Source organism: Oculina patagonica, chromosome 12, assembly GCF_052425735.1.
Source record: "Oculina patagonica isolate OP01 chromosome 12, crgOcupat, whole genome shotgun sequence".
NCBI lineage: Eukaryota > Metazoa > Cnidaria > Anthozoa > Scleractinia > Oculinidae > Oculina > Oculina patagonica.
Window position 1 is genome coordinate 15,313,728 of NC_135769.1, and position 24,793 is coordinate 15,338,520.

General features: G+C 38.8%; 2 protein-coding genes across 2 annotated transcripts; one reads left to right on the forward strand and one right to left on the reverse strand.

Annotated features, from left to right (window-relative positions):
• Positions 1–699: 699 nt before the first annotated feature.
• Positions 700–18,785, reverse strand: LOC144633120 (TATA element modulatory factor-like). The gene is made up of 24 exons (XM_078491911.1): positions 18,522–18,785; positions 15,420–16,844; positions 14,644–14,765; positions 13,714–13,817; positions 13,194–13,311; positions 12,807–12,862; positions 11,939–12,015; positions 11,352–11,448; positions 8,884–8,969; positions 8,684–8,745; positions 8,335–8,399; positions 7,938–7,989; positions 7,375–7,479; positions 7,060–7,152; positions 6,708–6,762; positions 6,355–6,456; positions 5,753–5,945; positions 5,456–5,525; positions 5,152–5,235; positions 5,005–5,079; positions 4,293–4,457; positions 2,394–2,519; positions 1,809–1,919; positions 700–1,500 (listed from the first exon to the last, which is right to left on the reverse strand). Exons 1-24 carry the CDS (start codon positions 18,655–18,657, stop codon positions 1,471–1,473), a joined length of 3,609 nt encoding a protein of 1,202 aa, XP_078348037.1. The 5' UTR covers positions 18,658–18,785; the 3' UTR covers positions 700–1,470.
• LOC144633121 (small ribosomal subunit protein uS3mA-like) lies at positions 18,779–23,367 on the forward strand. Its single transcript, XM_078491912.1, has 3 exons — positions 18,779–18,976; positions 21,066–21,270; positions 21,645–23,367. Exons 1-3 carry the CDS (start codon positions 18,929–18,931, stop codon positions 21,917–21,919), a joined length of 528 nt encoding a protein of 175 aa, XP_078348038.1. The 5' UTR covers positions 18,779–18,928; the 3' UTR covers positions 21,920–23,367.
• Positions 23,368–24,793: the final 1,426 nt, after the last annotated feature.

Genomic DNA, 24,793 nt, shown 5'->3' on the forward strand with positions numbered 1-24,793 from the left:
TGTGAGGCCGAACAAACTAAGATGTGTAACATTCTTGTTTAGCCACGAGATCGTTCGTAGCTTTTCATTACCTTTTGACATCTTGGTAAAAAAATACAGCGGAAAAATGGCCCAACGTAATTGGGGGGGGGGGGGGGGGGGGCATATTTTAATCAACAAAAGAAAGATAACATATGCTGGCAAATGCAGGATTAAAACCTTTATTAAGAAAATGCAAATATCAACTAAAGTCGTCTCGTTGTAGCGGACGCGCTCGGGGCGTCTTTTGGTATCCGTTTTAGCGAGAGTCCGTAGTAGCGGGAGTAGTTATTGAAACTTCGTATCAGGTCTGCGTTTAGTTATTGCTTCACGGGGAATATTTACCGAATGCGATGCCTAAGAATGTGAAGAAATAAACGGACATTTTCTGAAAACATGTGAACATGTTCCAATGTAATAATACTATGAAATAATATAAAGACAATTTTGGTTTTCTGGTTGAGCCAAATTATGGTAAAGTCTAGAGTTTATATCTGATTTAACAAACCCTTTTTAGTTCAGAATGCAAAAAAAAGAACAACAAAACAAAACCGCCCTAAAAGCTCGTGTATACAGCACTCGTATCATCTCTTTGATTCTGACAGTTATGAATAGCGCCCTTTGTTTCAACCCTTAGGGAAGAAAGCGTTCGTTAAACATCGTACAAGCGAAAAAACAAACTCGTTTAATAATATTTATTTTATTATTTATTTAGTCTACAAATAGTCTAGTACATTAAAATATTTAAATTGCCAGCGAACGATACACTGGCCCCTGTTATTTTCCCAATTCGTAACATAATTTTAAAATAAGAATTCGGCCCTCTGTTAACATAAATAAACTTGTGTTTACTGTAATATTTAAATTACAGTTACCTTAAACTAGTGCCTAGTATTTCGTCTTTTTATTTATTTCTCAACATCAGAGTGAAACCATTGAGGGGTGATATGGCATATAGCAAACCGTTAATCCCGCTTAACACATGATATCACCCGACGTGGAGATATTTTTCGTATTGTGATAGTTAATGCAGTAGCAAGATGAATACAGTCCAGAACTAATAACGGAAAATCAGTAAATTGGGAGCTCCGCCTTTAGGTTTGGCTAAATCTATTTAATATAGTCACACTAACTTCATCAACATCTACATTCTATGCGCAACAAGTCGGATGTTGCACACAGGAGGAGGGGAGGGAGGAAATCCCGTATAAAAGTTAAGGAGTGATCGTCATAAGACATCGAGCCCGGGTTTTCCATGAGCAAAAAGTCAACGCAGTCGACTTAACTATCGCTCATAGAAAACGAGGGCGAGTAACTTATCAGCGGAGATTGAATCGTGAAAATATCATATTATGTACTAGGCACCCCTCCCACCCAGGGTGACACTGCTACACACTAACACATTGATCAGTGATTCATGGTCTATGGCAGAACAAATATTTCGGTCAAGTGTCATCTTGAAGCTCCAAGCAGTTCTTGGATCTGTAAAACATGAAACAAACCTGTTACTTTTGTACCTTATTTGTAAAAGTAAGAGAAACTTGTTCAAGTAATGAAACAATTCACTACTGCAAATATTTCGCAGCTTATTCGGCATTCGTTTGGGTAACCAAGGTAAGATGGACCCCGTTCTCCCCGAAGCTTCTAGAGTGCCAATTATATAGTAAAAGTAGCACAGATTAACGATGGTTTAGTTACTACTAGTAAGATTCATTGACCGTGAAACATCTAAAAAATCTCGACTAATCGCTTTTTACGCCTAGGTACTGCGTTTTTCAACAAACGTTTACCTGTGATTTGTACATAGATTTAACATCTTCCAGGTCCATTCTCAGCTCTTCGGCTTGTTCGGCTTTTTCGCCGTACATCTGAAGTACAGCGTTATGTCGTTGTTCCAGCTCCTGATAAAGAAGAAACAATATAAGGGCGTACCACTTGTTACCTACAAATCACTCCTTAGGAATGAATGGAATCTCTGTTTGTTGTTGTTGTCTTTTGTGGGTGGCGGGCGGGGAGGAAGGAGAGAATGAAACGAAACAATCAAATAGGTGTGCTGTATAGCTTGTAGTCTGTTTGTTGAAAGACTTTCAAACCAGTAACCCTAACATCTGCCAAGTGTCCGTAACTCATAGATATATTACGCGGCGAATTCTATATGAGACCATGGATGGTTTGTTATTGTGCCTCGTGTTTAAGGGTACGTAACCTTTCACGACATGTCGGATGGAAGAGCACCAGCGCACAAAATTTGTTTGCTTTCATTCAATTCAAGAAGTTCCATTTGCGTTTCATCCTCGTGAAAGTAGCCAAACAGTTTGACTCTAATCGTACGATCAAAAAACAGCATACTGTAGATGTTTGTCAACCTAACTCACCTTATACCGAGTTTGAAGATCAGCCAAAAGCCGACTGCCCTCCTCCAAGACCTCCAGCTTTGATGTGAGGACGGTTAGCTCCTCTGTGACTGCATCGCGTGTCTTTTGAAGCGAAGAAATCTCTTCCTGCGATAACAGAAGATCCTAATTAATTTACAATGTAACTATAACAGAAACTCAATGTAAAACAAGACTTACAGTTTATCATAAGTATACTTTGCATTCGCGATTGGTGAGATAAGATTCAAAAGACCATGTAACTGGCTGTAAGGGATCAGAGCAAACTTGTGTTTTCAACCAATCAAAAGCAAAACAAAAACCAATCTTGACTAGGCTTGTGCGCGTTTTCCCGGTTTCATGTTCTCCCGTGCTTGGCGCCGATTACACGATTTCCCGCGCTTGGCACCGGTTGCACGTTTTCCCGCGCTTGGCACCGGTTGCACGTTTTCCCGCGATTGGAACCGGATCCATGTTTTTGCTTTACCTTATTATAGGAAATTAACGATACATGTTATTAACGCGAATTTCAAAAATTCGCGATAATTTTTTTGATGTTAATTAATATAAACACGTTTACTATAAGCATTTAACCACAGGGCACAGAGGAGTTAAGTTTGTCCGCAATTCAAAATCTCTACCGTGCAAAACGACCAAAACGACCTTCAAAAGCTTTTCAAAGCGATCGTGTGAGCCGTACGTGATACAACGCCGTCATGCGATACTTGTTTGCAGATCGTCTGGTGATATCGTATTCTGACAATGGTCGCCTGGCGAAGCTTTCCGACGAGGCACGAAGTGCCGAGAAGAAAAAGAGACAAGGGACGAAACATTATACCACGTGATCGGCTCGATGTCACCCGAAGCATACTGGTGGCGGAAACGGAAGTCGTGTGTAGATCCATGCTGTGACAGCTGAAATCAACCGTTACTAATCCGAAATTCAAAACAACAACTGATCTTTCGACCGGCGGTAAGATTCAAAATATGAATAGTGCTCTCCGGGAAAAGCGAAATTTACCATACGAGGAACAACGAAATCCGAAGAAATTGAATGTGGAAAACAATTCATTCAATTCATTCATTCATTCATTCATTCATTCAATGTTTTCTCTTCAAAGTCAGGTTACTTGTGAAACACATTACGGTATTGCAACATCACATGTCTCGTGACGCATTTCCGCCACCAGTATCCTCCGGTCCACATTGTACGAAAACGAATTTTTAACTGCCTAAAACTCGTCCCCGGAATACAGCTTAAACGACTTGTTTGAAGATTTTCTTACAGCGTATGGGGAGACAATCCTAGTCTTAAACCACATGTTAAAAATGAGATCGTTCCGTTTGATTTTTAGCGAGTAACGAGGGATCGGAATTTCGCTTCAAATCGCTTTCGTCCCTTGCTCTTTTTCTTACTGCTGGTCTCTCTGGTAACGCCCACAAACATTGATGTCTGCGGATGTCGCATGAGGGTATGAATACGATACCACCAGACCAGACAATCTGTAAACAAGTATCGCATGACGGCGTTGTATCACGTACGGCTCACACGATCGCTTTGAAAAGCTTTTGAAGGTCGTTTTGCACGGTAGAGATTTTGAATTGCGGACAAACTTGACTCCTCTGTGCCCTGTGATTTAACCAGAACTTTTCTTAAATTCGCGTTAATTTTATAACGCGTTCATTTTGTTCGCGTTGTTAAAATACTTCGTTATATCATAGTCTACTAACCATGGTTATATTCCTATAATAAGGTAAGTTCCGATTGGTTCACTGCGTGAATTTCATTTATTTTGATTGGTCGGATTTGAATACATGCGTCCGTTGATTTGGTGTGATCGTCTCAGTGAATGGAGGCGTTTCGACAACGTGAGCGGTAATCCATTGTTAACGGTTCCATACCTGTAAAAGTACTATTTCGCCATCTTTCTGTTTGACCTGAGCCTGCAGTCTTTCAATCATAGCGGTACCAGCTCCCATGATTCCCCGTGAGATGCCATCAATAACACTTGTGCCGCTACTCTGCCGCCCAAGTGTCCTGTGGGGGGAGGTCTCGGGCATCTCGTCCTACAGCATCCAAGACCAAAATAGTAGAGATTAAAACTTCTGCTATGGTAACAATTAAACAAATGAAACCTCATTTGTTTACCTTATTACATGACATTTATATCGCGACACGTCAATTTCGCGAATATCGCGATTCCAAAAAAAACGCGAAATCAAAGTGACGCGAAAAATAAGTGTCGCGAACATAACGTGACGCGAAAATTAAGTGACTCACATTATGTTAACAATCAATAAAAAAAAGTTAAGTACCAGTGGAGGAAAGAATTTTCAATGTAAATGGATGTTGTCGTCAATTGACTCAAGAACAATAACTCATGCACGTACAAGCATGACCTACTTGTAGACATTGTGAGAACTGCTCTGTTGTTGCAACTGCCGAGAATTAGTCCCGCCATTGCGTGTAAATATGTGTCTTACTAAAAAACGCAAAATTAAAGTGATTCAAAATACAAAATTTTCGCAAAATCGCGAAATGTAAGGGTCGCGAAATATGCTCACCTCAAGTTCGCGAAATTAACGTAATAAGGTAATTAATTATTCCTCAAACCTGTGAAACTTCCTCTTTAGCAGAAGGTGAAGAAGGAGCTCCAGAAAGGCTTGATTGTCGGAGTAAAATTCTCTCCTGTTAAAAACAAGGTTGTTATTAGTATAAGTTCTAAAGCTCTTTTGTTGAGTCGTTAAATGAATTTCTTACCTTTTCATCCATGGCATGTTGGAACTTTCTCTGCTCTGTTTCCATTTTTCCTCTTTCTACAGCCAGCTGCTGTTCAAGTAAGGCCTGCCGAGCAAATGTAACCATAAACCTTTGTGGTGACTTTGAACAGTATGGGATATGAGTGAAGTCACAAATGCAGTTAGCTATTAATAAAAAAGCCAACTGTCAGCTGCATGTGTTTTCTTTCTTTAAAATACATGCTGCCAGCAGCTGTACACTATACATTTGATGGCAGGAAGTCTTATTAATCCCTCATAACCATTGTCATAGCCCGTGATCTCACCTTTTCCACGTTATTGTCCTCCATCATTTTTCTGTATTTCATCTCTAAAGTCTCGTACCTAGCAGTTTCCCTGAAACAAATTAACACGGGATCATTACAAGTAAAGCTTGTTTGATGAAATGCAATGTCATGTAACGTCATGTAATGCCATACGTTATGTGGCTAGACAATAACATCATTTATGAGTTATTTGAAGTCAGTAGAGAAATTTGCTTGGCGTAGGTTGCTCTCAGAAAATGTTAAATGAAGATCTTATTCTCTCCCTTGTGTAGCGAGATGGTCTCAGCTGTGAATTACCTGCTTTTCGCCTCCTCAGCAGCCTCCAGCCTGGCTCGTTCTACCTCCAGTGTAGCCTCCAGTCGTGACTTGTCCTGTCGGTATGTCGCTAACTGTGACTCCACGGCTGTCACGCGAGAGTTCAACTCTAGCGCATGCTCTGTGGCTACACGCTCCTTCTCTTGAGCCTCGACCAGTTGAATCTGAGCCTCATCTGACGACAGAAAGCTATCATCAGTCAATCATTCTTTACGATATAGTGAAGGACGGGACATACAGTATGAAAAATTATACGTTACAGTATAATAATAGTTCAACAATAAACAGCTTTCCATAAAAGTGATGAGATGCATTCTTGATGACCATGTTATAACTGATACAAGGTATTGAAACATTTACAGAACCTTTCTAGTCAAAGACTACTGTAGTTAAAGTTTAAGCATGAGACCGTTACCAACAGATGTAACTAACAGAGGTACGCTTGCTACTCACAGGGAATCGCTACTTTAGGATTTATTAACCATCAAATGTCATTATTACTTTGACAAAAATAAAAGAATAGTGAATCACAGTTTCGTATAGCTGCTATTCGACTTTCATAAAAGAAAAAGAGTTTGACTTACTGAGCCTCTCTGTTAAATTCCTCTCTACTCTTTCCCAAGTCTGAGTGTGGTTTCCATAGCTACTCTGCAGGTTTTCAATTTGCCTCAACAATGGTCTTGAAGCTGTCGATTAAACAGGTTAGAAAAAAGGTTCAATTCTCTTAAATTCTTTTTCCAACACGCGTGTGACTCTAAAACTAAGCCTGATCGCAGACTACAGCAGAAGTTATGCAATGATTCTTTTTCCGGAGATAGACTACGGGTAGTCTATCTTTTTTCTCAGTTAATTTTTCCACTGGCACTCTATTTTCGCTTCACGCCCGATAGACTAAGAAAAGGGAGGGACTCTCCCATAATAAGGTGTCTGTACACACCGTATGTAACACTCTCTGTGAGCTCCTGGTTACGAACTTCTGCTTCTTGCAATCTCTGTTAAAACAAAAAATCTTTCTGTCAGTGAAAAACACACCTGAATATGGAAACCTCAGTAAGACATGTAATCATGAATTAGTGCTTATTTAGGTTTAACTTTCAACTGAAATGCATCAATCAAGGAGGCCTTATCTCATGCATGTGTACGCTTTATGGTTTCCGCCATTTCGAGGACCATGCATTTCACTTGCGTGAAGACCAAATAATTATGGAAAGGAAACGAACGAGATCACTACACAAAATTTTAGAGAAAAGAAACATTTGACTGGTCTGTGGTCTTGTTGTCAGTCTAACCTGCTGCAGATCACTGATTTCCTGACGAAGATTATCTTCTCTTCTACTGGCCTGCTGTTCACTGCGCCGCAAACCAGTCTGAAGGTCACTGATCTACAACAACCAATCAAATAATGAACAATAGTAAATAAAGCAGCTACTATAGGGCTTGTCACCTTTATGTATTGTCTAACAATCTTTATGCACTGGATAATTCCCATTTGTAGGACTGTTGAAGTAAGTTATATAAATAAAAGATAAAAAAAAATAAATATAAAATAAATGATGTTGTGTATGAGTCACGATTTGTAAGATGTAAAGTAAAAAATACTATACCTGGAATTCTAGTGCTTCAATTTCATTTTTAAATTGTCTTTCTTTCTTCTCCATTGCAATTCGCAGTCCTTCCTTAGCAGTCATCTCAGCACTGAGAGTGGCTTCCTGAGAAAAGCAATGAAAAATATCTCTACCAGTCAATTCCAAGTTAAAACAACACACAGTTATTAAATTAAAATAAAAAATTGAATCACAACATTTAGTTGGTGCGGCGGCCATTTGGAAGTTGCAGGATCTGACAATTGGCTAAGACAACTGAGAAATTTGTCAGAACTTTTGATTGTACATGTATGCCAAGAATAAAGCGCAAAAAAGAAGACAAACGGTTTTCAAATTAAAGCTTTCCCTGTTTCAAAACCGTTTTAGCTGACCACGTTCAAAATAGCCAAGACGCACATGAGATTCCTCCATGTTCGTGTACATTTCATATTCTGGATGATCAAACTGTTCATTCTCGTGACATCCTTCTTTTTCAATGTGTTACAATTTCAGTAAAGCAAAGTAAACAATTTGAACAGCGTTGCACATTAGAAATGTGCTGGAACAGATAGTGTATGACGCACCTGCACCGCACTATCTTTAGAGGCATTTTCTTTATGTAAGTCCGCCAGCTGTCTGCAGAAAAAAATAAACTTATTTAGTTGGAGTTCAAGTCAGGTCACCCCACAGCATTTTGTCAGCGTTTCCCAACTCACCACAGGCTTAAATAGACCTCTCGATTTGGAGTGTAGTGCACCGACCATTAGGCCACTGTCTCTCTCACAACTGCCAAGATGCATTTCTATACCCAGTCTCTGTAAATATGTGCATGCTAAGAGCTTTTTCAAATAACTTCTCTAAAAACATGTCAGTAGCCACTGCAATCTGTTGCTCAAGGTATTGATCAAGAGCAAAGAAAATTGACATTTTGGGTCTGTCCCTTTAGCATTAGTAATAAGTAAACATAACAAAATCACTTACTTGTATGCATTGTCAAGTGCAGCTTGCATGCTTCTAATTTTCTCTGCTGAATCATCTAATTCAGACTAAAATGAACAAAGGGAATGTCAAATAATTATCTACTTGCTGGTGATTATTAGGTAAGGAAAAATGTTTACTGTAGGCCAATCAGACCTTCTACAAGTGGACACCTGGGAGAATAGTGCCCACTCAGTAGAGGTGTCCAGAGATTTCTGAAGCTTAAAATAAAATAGTGTTTGAGTGTAGCTAGGGTCGACCAAGTGTACACTTACAGAACGTGACAGGAGGAGGAGGAGGGGGGGGGGTGGTAACTGGTGGATGTTTGACTGCTGGTACCTAGAATCCTTACCTTCAGTTTACTCATTTGTGCTTCTTGTTTCTCAACATAAGCATTCAGTTGTGTAATAGCATCTAAAATGACAGAATTGACCTGGTTAGACATTAAGGAAGATTTTAAAAATGTATCGTCAACACAGAGCACAGGTAAAAGTTCAGCAATTAAAGGTCATGGTCACCGTGATCAATGTCAAATCACAAAATAATATGCACCTGCTTGTTTCCTTTCTGTGTCTTCTTTCACTTGCAGGACTTCAGTTAGCTTTTTATTTTCAGATGTTGCATCCTCCAATAATTTGCTGTAAGACAACAAAAAAATAACAGGACATTGTGTTTCATTGTACAACAAAGCTGTGTAGGTATTGCTAATGGTAACCATAAACAGTTAAGCACAAGCATGTTAGCTCCAGTCACACAAGCAGTGCATCAGGTTTTATAAAAATTTCTACAGCCTTGATAGTCAAGAAAAAAATCAATTTAATAAATAAAAAGGTACTGTATGATTTCTCAAGGTAAAATATTGTAGAGATTTAGAAAACGATTTTATAATGAAATTAAACGCTAAAAAAGTTTTAAAACTCAATTTAAAATTTTTTAAAAAGTGGACGACATTTCAGCGCTACTCTACGCCATTATCAAGTCAAAAAGGTGATAGTTCAAACAAGAATAATAATAATAATAATAATAATAATAATAATAATAAGACTTTATTTAATGAGGGTAACATAGTTTACTGGTGGCCCAGTAGTTTACAATATGGCCCTCCCTAATTAATTACATATTACATACTTAACTACAAATTATATAAACCTAACTACATATTATATACTAAAGACAGTGATAAAAATTTAAACTTAATTTAATACAATGAGAACTAAAAAAAAAAAAAAAAATGTTAAAAAATGTTGCTAATTTTAAAATGTTCTATATAAACCTAACTACATATTATATACTAAAGTGATAAAAATTTAAACTTAATTTAATACAATAAGAGCTAAAAAGTGCTGCTGATTTTAAAATGTTCTAGTCCAGCATTTTGTTTTAGTAGCGTTTGGTGTAGTTTTCCTGTAAACTGTTTGTGCGATGCAGCATTACGAATAGAAGCGTCAACATTGTTCCAGAGGCGGGTTGCGCTGGCGTGAAAGGTCCTGCCACCTGAAATTCTTTTATATTTAGGAAGAACTACGTTGTTCTTTGTTGTAGCTTTAGTGTTGTAGCTATGAGTGTCCATTAAATAATGTATATATGGAATGAAAATATCCGGAAATAGAATGCATATAATGGGAAACAATAAAAATAGTTGTGTGTCCTATGGGCATAATACGCAAAGTAAAACAATAAAAAAACTAATAGTTCTAAATAAAATAGGGAAGTGTCAATTTGGCGCTGATAGATCGAGTCACTTTGTGTGTTGTGCGAAGGATTAATGTCCCTGATAAACAGCATTTCGTAAACGAGACAGTCAAACTTGCTTCTGCATTTCTTTAAAACTTTGAAAAGGTGATCAATCTTTGCTCCTTTGCCACCATGTTGTGCCTCAGGGTGTCTACCAATTGCAGAATAACGGTGCTCACTAATGCCAGGGTTGGAAATTAGCGCTCACCCACTCGCCCAGGCGAGTGTGAAAACTGTCGGGCGAGTACAAATCACCGATCACTCGCCCAGTTTGGCGAGTACGATTTTCATATCCAGATTATAGTTTTCAAAATAAGCGTCCACTGATCCACGAGACGCGGCAAGATTGCTTTTCCTGCCTCTTTTTCTGTACAATTTCGACACTTTGCTTGCAACATACAGGAATTTGGGAAGATGTATCAAATTGAAAACTGCGTATCAACTTTTGAAGTAAGCATGCTCATGGTTAAATTGTAAAGTAAGGTCTTTTTTGGCGATTTTTCATTCAAGAATTAGATTGCAGTCTGTATCATGATCGACCACCACTGTGGCACAATGAGTATTGAACGTGATAAAAATTGTTAGAGGAGGGGGGCTAAATTTTCCTTTCTTTAATGGAGGAGACTGGGCGAGAGAAAATTTATCTGGGCGAGCGCAATTTGAAGGTCACTCGCCCAGATGGCGAGTGCTCCGAAATTTTAGTTTCTAACCCTGAATGCATATTTGATGTAGGTATCGGGCAGTAAACCCGACATAATTTGAATCGCACAAATCACATTGAAACAAATAAACAATGCATTGTGTGTTAACGATCAGGGGCTTGTTTTCCTTGACGCACAAAATCTGCGACAGTTTTCTGCTGGTAAAGACAGGTTTTACGTCGATGTTGATCTTGGATCAACAGTAATGCCGAAACGTAGCCTACTTTTAAAAAGTTTCTGAAATGAGTTTTAAAACTTTTTTGGCATTTAATTTCATTATAAAATATAATAACCATTTAAACACCAAGACTAACTAAAAGTTTCACATGGGAGTAACAGGAGACAATAGTTATTTTTAATGATGTATTGTCCTTCAGCTCATTATCAGCTGCTCACATTGTTAGGCTTATCTATCACTTAATATGCTGCCCGCAACAATGCTGCCATCACCATTGAAAATACTCACAAATTGTTGCATGTTAAATCACCTTAAGTTTAGTTAAAGACACCAAGGTAAAGGTGGGTTAGGAGCCAAAGTGTACAAAGAAAATGTGCACAAATTGACCAAAAAATTGTTCTATTTACCTGTTTTTGTTTATCAGTGCATCATTTTCTTTTTCTTTATTTCTCAGTTTCTTTATGACGTTGTTGCTTTGAAGTTGTTGTTTGGACAACTTTTCACCTAGAAAAAAACCATAAAATAATCATGATTATTGTGTCAGGCTTAAGTTTATGTTTCAATTGGTTTAAAGTTAAGTTTTCAAGCCAGTTTAGTTATTTTCATTTGTTTCAGATTATGAGAATAAAATTAATATGACAATGAAAATTAAAAAAAAAGCTGACTGGTTTAAACATGTAATTTTAAACTAAAGATAAATATGAACCACAACTGAGAGTTATTTCATCCTCAGTTCTAATTAGGAAAGAGTATATATGGTGTATGTGTAGCAAGGAGCTGCTGTTAATTACTGGTGTATATATGTTCACTATTTGTAGGCAACTTTAACTTACACATACGACATTAAGATGATAAAACTGTCTTAATTGCATGTAAATATTTCTGAACATACAACAGTTACCCTTGTGTAAGACATTATGTACTGAGTCGGCAAACATTGAGTTGTACTGCATACATTTGTTGCCAAGATTTTATTACAAATTAAATTAATTACCTTCCTCTAATAACTGAGCAATTTGATCATCTTTTTCCTTGAGCAATGTTGTAAACTCTTCAGACTGACGATCATTTCTAAAACGGATTACAAACAAACTATATCAGTGCATGATCTAATTTGTACAAAATGGAAAAGAATTTATAATAAAATGTACATGACGTGCATGCAAATGTTCACTGTTGTCTGAAGCTACATGTACACCATGCCTCTGGAACAGGCCATTTTTGTCTTACCTTTATTTAGTGGCCACACTTGGGAAATGACCAACTGTTTGAATTGACTGCTTTAAATAGGTTAAGGTTAAGTCTGTGTTCGAGCTTAGTAGGGGTGTTGAATGGTAAATGCGACACTTTGTGAGACAGCAAGACTGATATTGTTTCTGTGAGCCTGAGACCTTTTTAGCCTTGCAAAAGAAAATTGAGACTCTGAGGAGACATCAAAGAAAAAATTGAGACAACGAGACCCCTGAAATTCGGCTAATATTTTGCGAGATGCATTTTTTGAAAGACCATTCACCATCCCTCCTAGTGGCCCATCAGGCCAGAGCTTATCCTGGTTTCAGTAGCATGAAGGGTATTTCCACTCCCCCCTGAATGGGATGCTAGTCCATGACAGGTTACCCCCCAGCATTATGTCACCAGTACCCATTAATACACCTGGGTGGAGAGAGGCACTGTGAGGGTAAAGTGTCTTGCCCAAGAACTCTGGAATTGACTGATGCATAAAGCCTCACAATTATTATTTTCTGACAGAAGAGGAATACTCCTTAAAAATAGATTTTTTGCGTTTACACTTACCGGTAGTTGATTATTATGCAGGCCAACCTTTATGTATTTTGTGCAAATTACTGTACACATGTACTAACCTGGCACTTAAAGACTGCTCTGTTTCTTCCAAAAGCACCTTCAACCGATCTCTCTCCTGAAAGGAAATCACATCATATCACAACAAATAAACAATTGAAATGATAATATTATATTATCGGACAAAACAAACTACATTTTAATGGAATGCAACGAAACAAAGTTGATACTAGATGATGGTCATAACTATATAACTGTAAAGCAAGTTACTGACTACAAAGCAATTACAGTTACAGTTACTGTAATTCTTTCCTTTGGAATAAAAATCAGTTCTTGCTAAGTCTCTTTGTCTTTAGTTAAAAGCCTATTCAGGAAAATCAATATTATAATAGTGCAGATAAGAAAACCTGAGTTTGTATTAAACTGTAGGAATATTAAACCTATCAAACCTTTGCTGCAGCTTGAAATTTCTTTTCTGTAGCTGCAACCCTTACAGTAAATTCTTGTCTGACTTCATCTATTTCTTCGTCCTCAGCTTTCATTGCAGCCTCTGCTTGCTTAAGTTGACTGAGAAAAGGTCACATGTAAACAAGTCACTACTTGATTTCCTTTTCAAAGCAACTTGGCGAAGAGGCATTAAGAACAGGCAAAATAATCAGTGAAATCTATCAAGTCCCTTACAACCTACAAACGTCTTGATCTCCAACACTCTTTTGAGTCTGGACTCAGTTCCTTCCTGAGAAGTGAGTTTGGGAGGAGAAGGGGAAGATATGGGCTCGTTGTCACTACAAGTGACTGGTAACTGAGCCTAACAAGAACCATAAATGGTAAAAAAAAGTGTTTGCAAGCAATTATTGACTAACATGTGATTAAAAATAACTCATTACTGTAAATTCACTAATCACCAACAGAAAAAAACAATGATCATGGTAAATATGACACATGTGCATATAATGATACACAAGTTACCTTCTCAGGACAGCACTTGTCTCCTGCAAGTCCACATTTTCTTTACTTACTTCAACTAACTTATTCTCACGTACTTCAATGACATGTTTGAGGTTAGAAATTTCCTGCAAAAAATATTTGAAGTGAGTAAAAAGTCATGAAAAACTAGCCTTCTGTAGTTTCACTAGCCTTTTTATAGTCTAGGTAAGTAGACAAACAAAACATTAAACAAAAAATGCATGATGTACATGACTTTATTTAAAATTATTATTATTCCATGGGCACCAATGGATATGAGATGGTAGATAGCCAACAAGGCACACTCACATACGTAGCATTGGCTATAACGATCTCATTCCAAACAAGCAGGAGTGGAATGATTGTTTTCTGCTGCATGCAGGCAGAAAGGAGAGGAGCAGAAAGAGATGACAGGAAGTCCGAAAGAAGGACAAGAGACAAGAGGACCAAGAGGACAATAACAACAATCACAGTCACCAAAAAAAACAAAAAAAATCTCCGCAAAAAAGTGCGTGAAAGCAGAGCGACAAGGGGAGCCCAGGCCCCCCGTCCGAGACGGGGACCGGCAGCGAGAGGTGACGGAGACGGCGCCACGACGGGGAGGAAACCCCACCGCCCAGCCGGAAACAGACCCCCCGAGAGCCGAGCACGACAGATGAAGGGAGCGAGGCGAGCACAGGGACGAGGAGGGGAGGCGGAACGGGGGAACGAAGACAGACAATGGAATGAGCCAGCAGAACACACGGACCCATTAGGGCCCTATTTTTTTATTAGACACCCAAAGAATTACTGCAATATGTGAGCTCCCTGGCTGTTCTCATTGAGGCATACAGCTATATGAGCTTGCATACAATGGCCTGTAAACCAATTAAACCTCAGGAATTGCAAATATACCACTGCTAGTTTTTTAATAAAATCATGTAGCTCACTTACATTTTCAAGTTCCTTTATCTTTTTCTTTAAGTCTTCTGAACTTTCAGTAGAGTTAGCATCACACCCCATCAAATTAGTTTCCATTTTCTCTATTTCTTTTTCTGGAATTATCTCTGTAGTCTCTACAATTTATAAGTTAAAAAAGAGCAAAATCAGGTGAAATTTGAGCATGACAAGTATTATAGGACCCATGTATCCAGTCAGTGTCCACACGTCCTCTGGAAAAATGCTGTCATTGGCAAAATGAAATGGACATTGTGTAGCACTACTGAAACAAACACATGAGCTTGTATTATAATGTACTGTGTAGCCTGTAGTGAGTAAAATTGACATCTCTCTTGGTACACTAGTTAATCCCCCACCCCACCCCTAACACCAACCCAAAAGATGTCTAAGATTTAAGACCTAACACATTCCAGACGGATGGCGTGCACTACATTGCATGCCATTGGTCTGGAATGTGTTAGGTCTTAAATCCCAGATGTATTTTGCATGTGTCTCAACATAGATCTTTACAGAGATCTGTGTTGTGTCTCTGACTGGCTGTTGCTCAATTTACATGTAAATATTAATCTTTTCTGTGCAGGTAACAATCAATCTCTGAAGAATTACACTGTATGACACTGGTATACAAAATTCTTCAGATTAAATCCCTGCAACATCTCTTAAGTGGGAGGAGATTATTGTGCAAGCAGAAAGAGACGTCACAGAGTTTCATAGCACAATTCTCAGGACTCACTAAATATGTTCACTTGGTACTTGTTTCCCATACTCACCTGGCATTCTGTTAACAGCATTATTAACATCAGAAGCTGTCTGGTTCATTTCCTGTTTTGGGATGCTCTGTGGAGATTCTTCCTCTTCTACTACAGATGCTGCTTCTACAAACATTCCTGTCACATTCTCTGATATGCTGCTGTTTTCTTTGATACCTGTAGCTGGGGATTCTGAATTATGAACTGCATCAGGTAACAAGTCTTCAATCTGATTTAAGCCTTCCTCATTTTCATCAGCAGGCTGTATAGGTATTAATTCAGTTGTTGCTGCCTTGTCCAGTAATGCAGACTGTTCCTTTACACGGTGATTTGGGGTTGAACTGGCCAGAGGTTCAACATCAAGAAAATTATTTTGTTCAGCTGGTTCTTGTTGAATGTCTTGTCCAGCTTTCTCATTGATGACGGCATTGTTTGTTGGATCTACAACTGATGCTCCATCAATGTCTGAGCTCATTGACTTGCTAGCTACATTAGAAAATCCATCCTCGACATCTTGTGAGCTGAGCTTGTGCGAATGAGAAGTGTCTAATATGTTTTCAGCTGTGTAATGTGTTTCACTGAATTGCTGTTTTTGAGAAGAATCTGCAGTATCTGTGTCTAGACTTTGGCTTTCTTCTTCCAATAAAGATTCCGGTTCTTTATGAGAAGCCATTGCTTTTTTCGCCTTGGACACTTCACTGTCTCCAGCAGCAGAAACATCTTGCACCAAAGAATCATTTTGATCCTTGAATACATCGTTCCCTGGTGAAGTAACATCTTTCTTACCTTTGCGAGATCTAGACTTACCAGAGGAAGAAAGTTTTAATCTTTCTGATTTGGCTTTGTTTTCACTGTTAACAGCTGCTACAGGCAACTCTTGTGTGTTGTATTCTGCCTTCTCAGGACTCGCATTCTCAACCGCTTGAGAATTTACAGAAACAGTTGCATTTTCATCTTGATAAAACAGGTCTTTACTACCACTTGTTGTGTTCTCCTTCTGTGATATTAACACACTTGATGATTCTAAATCTTTTTCTGATGTCACACTATCCGTCAGATTGATGTCCCGCTTTTTTTGCTGTTTTAAAGACCTTGCTGATGAGGCATTTTCTTTTGAAGTTTTACCATTGTCAGGATCATTTCTGTCCTCACTACCACCATCGTGTCCTCCACTGAGCCTGGAGCCAAGTTTTCTTCCACTAGTTCTACGACTAGAAGATTTGGATTCAGCCTTTGAAGTATTTGAAGAAACAGAGTCACCTAGGAATGATGACCAGAATGAATTTCCTTCACTATCACTGTCTTTCGAATTTTTCAGGTCTGAAGATGTTTTTCTGCTTGATTTTGAGGCTGCAGCAGTAGCAGATAAAGAGGAGGATTTTCTTGTAGATTCCTTTCCAGAACCACCTGACAGAGATGACGAGGTAGATTTCTGTTTACTTGAAGCTGCAGAAAAAGTAAGACATTTTAAGACAGCAATGCAAACAAACTCAAAACATAAATTATTTCTGAGGTCTACCAACAGAAGTTTACGTTGTGACCTTCCAAATGCTATCAAAGATCTATCATTGAACTGAAGGGCAGGTGTAGAGCTGGGTTATTTATAGACATGTGAAAAGTTTATTAATAATAATATTGCATTGGATAAACAATGAAGTAACTAAATATTCACAAAACACTGAACAATTTAGACCACCTACAGTACTGGTAGGTACTCTGTAAAAATCGCTAAATGGATGGGATGCTACTACATTACAGGGTTACCCGTGCGTGCAATACAAATGTGAATTTGCCAGTACCAATTTATACAATGAGGCAGAGAGAGACACTATCAAGATAAAGCATCTTGCTCAAGAACATAACACAGTGATCCCAGCCAGAGTTTGATCCTTGACTGCAAAACCCAAGATGCTTTCCATTTTCAAAGTGTGACCAGTCAGACCAACAGGAACTGATCGATGTAAAATAGAACGTCATTTTCCACTTACCGATTTCGATTAAGCGCCCTGGGGCATTTGACCTTGAGGGTGGGCGCAAGGGGGCCACAGCGGGCACACAAAGAGACGAACCGAGCGCAGAGAAGCAGAAAACTCGGCGGGTGCCCAGAACGACCCACCCGTCCCAGGAGGGTGGGGGGGGCGCCCCGCCACAGGGTGGGCGCACGAGGGGGCGCTACGAGGGGGCGCTAATCGAATAAATACGGTAATCCAGGCCAACCAAGTGGAACGGTCCTTTACATTTTGCATTCCTTTCCCCAGTTCCCCGCCCCTAGTGAGAAGCTTCTGAACTAAAGTAAGGGCCTGTTTACACAGAAGGACGGTAACCCTCCTGGGAGGGGTACCCTTCTAGAAGTGTCATAAGATAGCCCTCCTCCGATATAATTATCCAGTTCCCTGAATCAGTAAGAAGCTGCCGAGCTAAAGTAAGACAACTAAACAATTTGTCAAACGGAACTGTAAATTTTGGTCGGATCAGTCCAACCAGTCAAAGTAGACCACCTCTAAGGGTGGTCCCGGATATTCCGGTCAGACCTAACCGAAACAGACCATTCCATTTGAATTCCGTCAGAAACTTCCTAAACATTTGGCTTAATGAAAAGTGCCCCCAGATACAGTACATTGTAGACCAGCACAATAATCATTTGAATTAATACCACATCTCCCACAAGCAAAAATTGATTTCCTTCACCACCACTATCATTATGCTATATAAGAAAAAACAACTGTCCAAATCTGTCTAAATGCAGGCACAATGTGAATATTATTTGATTAAATAAATTATGAAGAACTATGCAAAATCCATCCGTATTATTATGGCATGTTATAATTCCCTCTTTGTAAGAAAATTAATTTATCAGATGGATTGTTTGTACAATTGTACTTGTTGGCTTATAAAAATTATACACATGTATATCAGCATAGCTGTTCATGTGTATAATATTCAGAATGAACGTAAAATCAATAAGCTTAAGCTTATGATTAGACTCTCAACTACATACAAATTCAAATGAAAACTCTGTCTAATAAACGATGGTAAAGAGCCTTTATATAACGTCCCAGACTTCAGATGTGGCGTGAAAAAGATAATCAAAAGTATGTAAACGGAGAGCGGGGATGTGTTTACCTGAAGACTTAGCAGCCGTGTCACCAGTTTCATCTGGGATATCCAATACCTTATCAATGGACTTTTGCAGATTTTGTGCTTGACTTAAAGCTGTTTTAGCGAAAGAAGAGAAGCTCGATGTATCAAACCAACTCATAGCCGATAACAGAAGTCATTAGAGCGGATTCACTTCGTCTAACTCGTGATCTTAAGTCATTTCCAGGGAAACTAAAATAGAACTAAGAAAAACGCTCTCCACGTATAAATTTAGCGACCGCCATCTTGTTTACGACTGACATCATCACACTCACAAAGGACTGGAACCAAATTGTGATGCATTGTGGGAAGAAGAATCAAACATGGCGGACAGAAGAGTGCGGAGCTGAGTTCAATTTCAAAACTTGATTTTTACGTCTAGTCATCACGATATGGCTGCTAACGGCTGCCGCAACTTCTTAAAATTTGCCAGCGTTCAGGTAGGTGTAGATTTATTTTATTTCATATTTTTTAAATGTTTGGAAACAGCTGGAAACACAACTTATAATTTATAGCTTATGAGGAGCGATTTAATACAGAATACCCGGCCAGTTCATTTACATGTGTCGGAACGCTTTAACCCCTTCGCTGCTAGGAGGACGTACTCAGTACGTCCTCAGTTAAGGTCATTGCCCTGAAAAAGAACTGAACACAATTTTTTAACCAAACTTCGCCTACTGGTTTATTACGTTAAAGATGAATTCCAGTCCGTACTGCGCAATCTCGGCTGCAATGTTTATGTGAGCCCACACGAAGGGAATGTTTACAAGCAAAACTAAAAATTCCGCGACAAACTTACCTTTTTCTTCATTATTTACGCCAGATATCCTTGCAGAACAAATAATAACGAGTAGAAGAACCTTGACGCTATTTCAAACCGACGTTTTAGCTCATCGGAACTTCTTGAACGAAACGAACTGTAATGGCGGACTAAAAAACGTCATGTATGCTGTCACCGAAGTGTAACGTTTCAACGAATTCAAAACAAAAACGTAAACAAACCCCGAGTCTGCGCAGTACGGACTGGAAATCATCTTTAAGGGAACTTAAATTTTGAAATAAAAAAGGGGGGTCACCAGATTCGTTTAGTAGCAGGAAGACCTTGTATATTCCATATAATTCCTTTAAAATTCCCCTACGAGTACTAGCAAAGTACACGTTTTTAGCGATAATTTATTTTTCAAACACAAGAATTGATCTGTTTTCATTTTACAGAAAGAATTAGATCACTTCACCCAAAATATGAGAAAAAATTGATAGGTCACCAGACTCGTTTACGAGAAAGCGACACTTTACTTCTCTCGCGGGCTAAGCCACATAGAAAAAGCCGCCATTGTGTTTATGTGCGCGCGCTCGCGCGCGCTTTTTACGCGTAAAATTCTGCGCAGTAAGGATGCGCAATGCAATACAGGGCAGTGACCTTAAAGTACTTGTATGCATACTAACGCATAGCGCAAAAACAATCTAACCGCATATAAAAATACTTATAGGGGCCTGGTAAAGACTTGTACATTTGGTGACAGATACATGACCAGAAAGCCTACAACCTTCTTGCTTCATTGCTCCAAAATCCTTCAAGCGGGACAAGTCGCCCTCTCGCGACTTCGTCACTCGCGGTCGTTGCTTCGCGACTCGCTGTGCGTCGCTTCGCAACGCTTTTCGGCTCGCTTCACTCGCCAATAGAGGGCGATAGAGAGCGACTTGGTGCAAGTCTACAGTGGGAGGTGTGGTGGCCTAGTGGTTCACTTGTGTTGTATTCCAGATCGGGCGATCTAGACTCAAACCCTGGCTGGGATCATAGTGTTATGTTCTTGGGCAAGAAACTTTACTCTCGCTTATCACTTTTCACCCAGGTGTATCAATGGTTACCAGTGAATTTTAGACCTTCCAACTCTCACGCATTATGCGTGAGTCTCGCGCCTGCAGATTCAAAATGTTGATCTCACGCATATAGGTCAATTTCTCACGCCTGACTGACAAATCTTGCTTTGTTACTCTTAAAATGTAAATTTAATTCAATTTTTGCGAAAAAAAGTCCAAAAATGAGCATCGTTATTGGCGTTTGAGTGGACTTTCCCCCGACTTAACTCACACCGGCAATGTTTGAAAGTTGTCAGAACGTCTTCGGTGCTCTTCGGCAATGCTCGAAAGTCATCGGAACATCTTCGGAATCTCCGGAAATAGTCGGAATATCTTCGGAAAGTTGGAGATGGTCATCTCACGCATTTGACTTGTGAAAAGTTGGCAGGTATAGAATTTAATGCTGGGGGTAACCCTGCCATGGACTAGCATCCCATACAGAAACCAGGGTAAGCCCCAACAAGATGGGACACTTTGGTCCAATGCAGACTCAACCTTTACCTCAAAACAGTACTAAATACCACCTTTTTGTGCATTATATACATGTGCACATCTTTATTTTTTTAGACAGACACCCACTAAAGTCTATACTGAGTTATTATGAAATGCACGGATACATGTTGTTCTGTAATCAGATTAATTGTGTTTTTCAATATAATTTTTTTACAGAGCTTTTATCATGTAAGTCAAAGAGGAATTCTAGAAGGATGTCGGAGTGTTGCTTGTTTCCCTGCTATAGGTGTGGTACCATCCGTCACCGGGATCCTTGGTGTCAGATATGCATATCAACCTAAACAAAAACAGCAACAGAAACACAGTGAGGTACCAAGCTACAGAATAGGAGTCACCAAAAGCCAAGACTCAATTCACACAGGTTCTGTTAAATAGGAAAACAATATATAAACCAAGTACCATTGTAACAGGCTTCTTGTTAAACTAAAAAGTCTAGCCATTGTACCCACCAGTTACTATATGGTACCCATCTGCTCTTATTATGACCAGGTGTTGGCAGACAATACCACATCTTATTCTTTTGGTGTTTGGAAATGTGATGAAATACCTTCTCCCATGTTAAATACATAAATGGAGCATTTAATGTTAGAATTAATCCTAAGAAGTATGCATCTCTAAACCTGTCAGCAGATACGTGTTATTATAACTGGAGTGAAATATTTATGATGCCTCAATTTCTGCTGTTTTCACTTTCAAGAAAATACATTTGAATTGACAGTGTGTTGTCTCTTACAGGAAGTTTAAAGGGAAGCCTCTGGGCATCAGACAGATTGCTGGATGATATCATGATACGCAAGTTTGTGGAAGGAGTCATGCATGGCTTTTTGGAATCTGAAGTCGTCATCAAGCGCAGAGCTAACCGTATCATCCTTATCTTTCTTGTGTCAATACATGAGGATATCAGAAAGTTTTATTTCCTTGTTGGATTCACAGAGAAACTACTTACTGAACTATTGGGGTGTATTGTGAAAGTGGAGGCACAGTCTTCCATTGGAAAAAAAATTTGGTAGCATGAAAAAACAGGTGATAAAATGGAGTGGAGTGGAGCTTGTTGTACTTTTGGGAAGTTCTCATGTGAAACTTTCATAGGAACATCACTGTGGTGTTAAGGCTAAACAAACAAACAGGAGATAATTTGATACTTATTGTAAATTGCTCTGGTTGAACTGCCTACAAATGAAGCTTGCTGAAACTTCAATTCACTCCTCTTCCTCCATTTGAGTGAAAGATACCAGTAATTTTAACCGTGGTGGTTGCCTTCCTGTTTTGGGTGCGTTTAGGAAAGGGGTGGATTGGGTGGCTAGCCGCCCCTTCTTAACATGGAAATTAGTCCTCTAACTCCAGGTAGAGAAGATGCAAGGAACCTTTGCCCTGTGAGATTATTAGTTTGAGCCCCAATCTCTGCAGGAGAACTTGCTGGATGGAGGAGGGGGGATGAAAGAAGATCAAACACATGAGAGTAGTGACAGAAATTCAGCTGCAACATTCTTTACTTCACTGTAGAACTGCAGGAAAGACAGCTTCCTTTTGTTAAATTACTCAATTCTGAATTTCTTTTAATCTCTTCATATCTCTCAGGTCCAAAGAGTAAATAATATCTAGTAATAATTGGTTAAATGGGAATTATTGAGTAAATGATATTCATGCAATTAGCTTGAGTGCATCATGAGTTCCTTTCACTGTTTCTGAGGCCATTTTTGTGACAAAAGCATACAGAAAGTACATATATTATAGAGTATGGCAATCATGAGCAAGCTTTCGCCTGTCTTCATGTGCTGATGACCTCACATTATTAGGTGTTCATTTGGTTTTGGGCTTACTGTGGTAAGCAATGCAATGCAACAACACAACAGAAACAACACAAACACAACACAACAACAAACACAACGTAATCTTGTATTCCTCAAACCCTCAAAAATTAAAACTAGCTAAAACAGAAGGCAAAAATGATGGGAAAGATAATAAGGTTTGTTCTTCCCTCCCCATCACTATGTCGAGCTTCAAGCAATTACTCACATAAGATTGACGTAACAACGTCTTTAAAGAAGCTCTAAATTACCATTCGTTTCGCCATATTTTTATCTTGTATACTGCTGCATTCTTTTGTGGTGCATTTTGGGGGAAAATCAAAACTCGAATTCATGAATCCAACACGTCAGATTTTGTTGTAATTGTTGCTAACTATCGTGCAAGCCCTTTTGATGAATGATTATTTTGTTTCCCTTCAATTCGAAATATTATATAATGCTCAAGTGAAGACATTCAATGTAGGTCAGAAGGCAAGCATAGTGTAGTTGAGTACTTCATTGTAAAAACAGTGGGTGAAGCCTACCAGTATGCAATAATCCTGTAATTAAACCGGGCTTGTTCCACCAGAATATTATATGTGGACTGTGAGTGCTTGGCAACAATTCAGCGTATTTATTCACAATTGATGAATTAAACTGGTTTACATGTATGCAAGCGAGCACTTGTGTTTGTTGTATCCCTGTTTTCTACCCGTTATTGTGCAGTTATTGATATTCACTTCTAAAAATCAATACTTAAACAATTATTCACTTCGTCTTGGGGAATACTCACTGAACCTAAGGCGAAAAAATCTACCAATCAGAATGACCCATTCTTATTTTCACCTTTGAAAATTATACTGATAGGTGATATATTGTTAGAAACTCACATCGATTAAACATTTTGATCTGTACTTCCTCTTGCAAACGCATTAAATAAATAAATTACTATATTCTGAGAGGAAGCCTTATTGCCTGTTTCTGTTAAAAGAACAAGAATATGTGATAACGCTGATAAAATGATGTAGAAAGGCTTTGTGGGAAGGTTTTATCTGAGCCAGAATATGTTTGCCAATAGATGGGTATGGGAGGGGGGAATATAACAGACCTTTACGATGACGTTGTTTTAGAAACCGTTGCTTTAATCACAATTTTCATTATACTGTAAATGCTGCTCAATACATGCAGGTCACGCGCTCGCTAGCGTTAATTTCCCCGGAATGATGGTAAGGTAATATCCCGGTAACATAAATAGCTACATATCTTTTGAAAGGACATCAGTGATCTGTTTTCCAAAATATGGCAATTTTCTCCTCCCTCAGTCTAATTTTCCTTTTTTCTTAAGGTGAAGCCTTCCCGCATGCAACCAACTGAGAAAAATCAAAGGCTCTTCGAGCAACCTCATGGTAATTCGATGAATGAAGTGCCGACCTCCGCATTTTTTCTAAATAAGTGTCCAATAAAGTAAAGCAATCTCACTTTGCTTTATTTTTCCACGTGAGTTGCGTCATTGATGGCTCGTGTTCGCAGGGGTCGTAGCGCTATTCAGTTTTCACAACCAAAATATTTACCGGTTAGTGTATTACCTTTGATCCTTTTAAGCATTAAGTAAATTTGTTTTGTGAATATGTTTACTTTTCTGTCAGCACGTATAGCGTTATTTTGTGAGCAGCGGAAAAAAATTTGAGAGAAAAGATACGCCCGAACACTTCGTGTATCTGCTCGACTCAAAAAGACGAATCAAAGTCTCTTCGAGATACCGACTTTTTTGCATGAAGTATGAGTCGAAGGTTTATCCTGTGCATTGTTCTTCGAACTTATCATTACAGTTGCTTTGTAGTTTAGTTTAACAATTTCCTATCTTCGCGGAGGAAATGCAGCCATATAATTGTGTCAAAAATGGCTCGTTCGCGCCGAGTATTTATACACATATTCCTCAACATTACACAAATAAACAGTGCAAATTTCACCGAGATCTGACAATTCTATACTTTAAAATTGCAAGGACCTTTCGAGGCGGTCGATTACGGCAGCGAAATTAGCAAATGAAACAACAAAATGAAACAAAAATGAAACAACAAAATATGCGTTCGACGC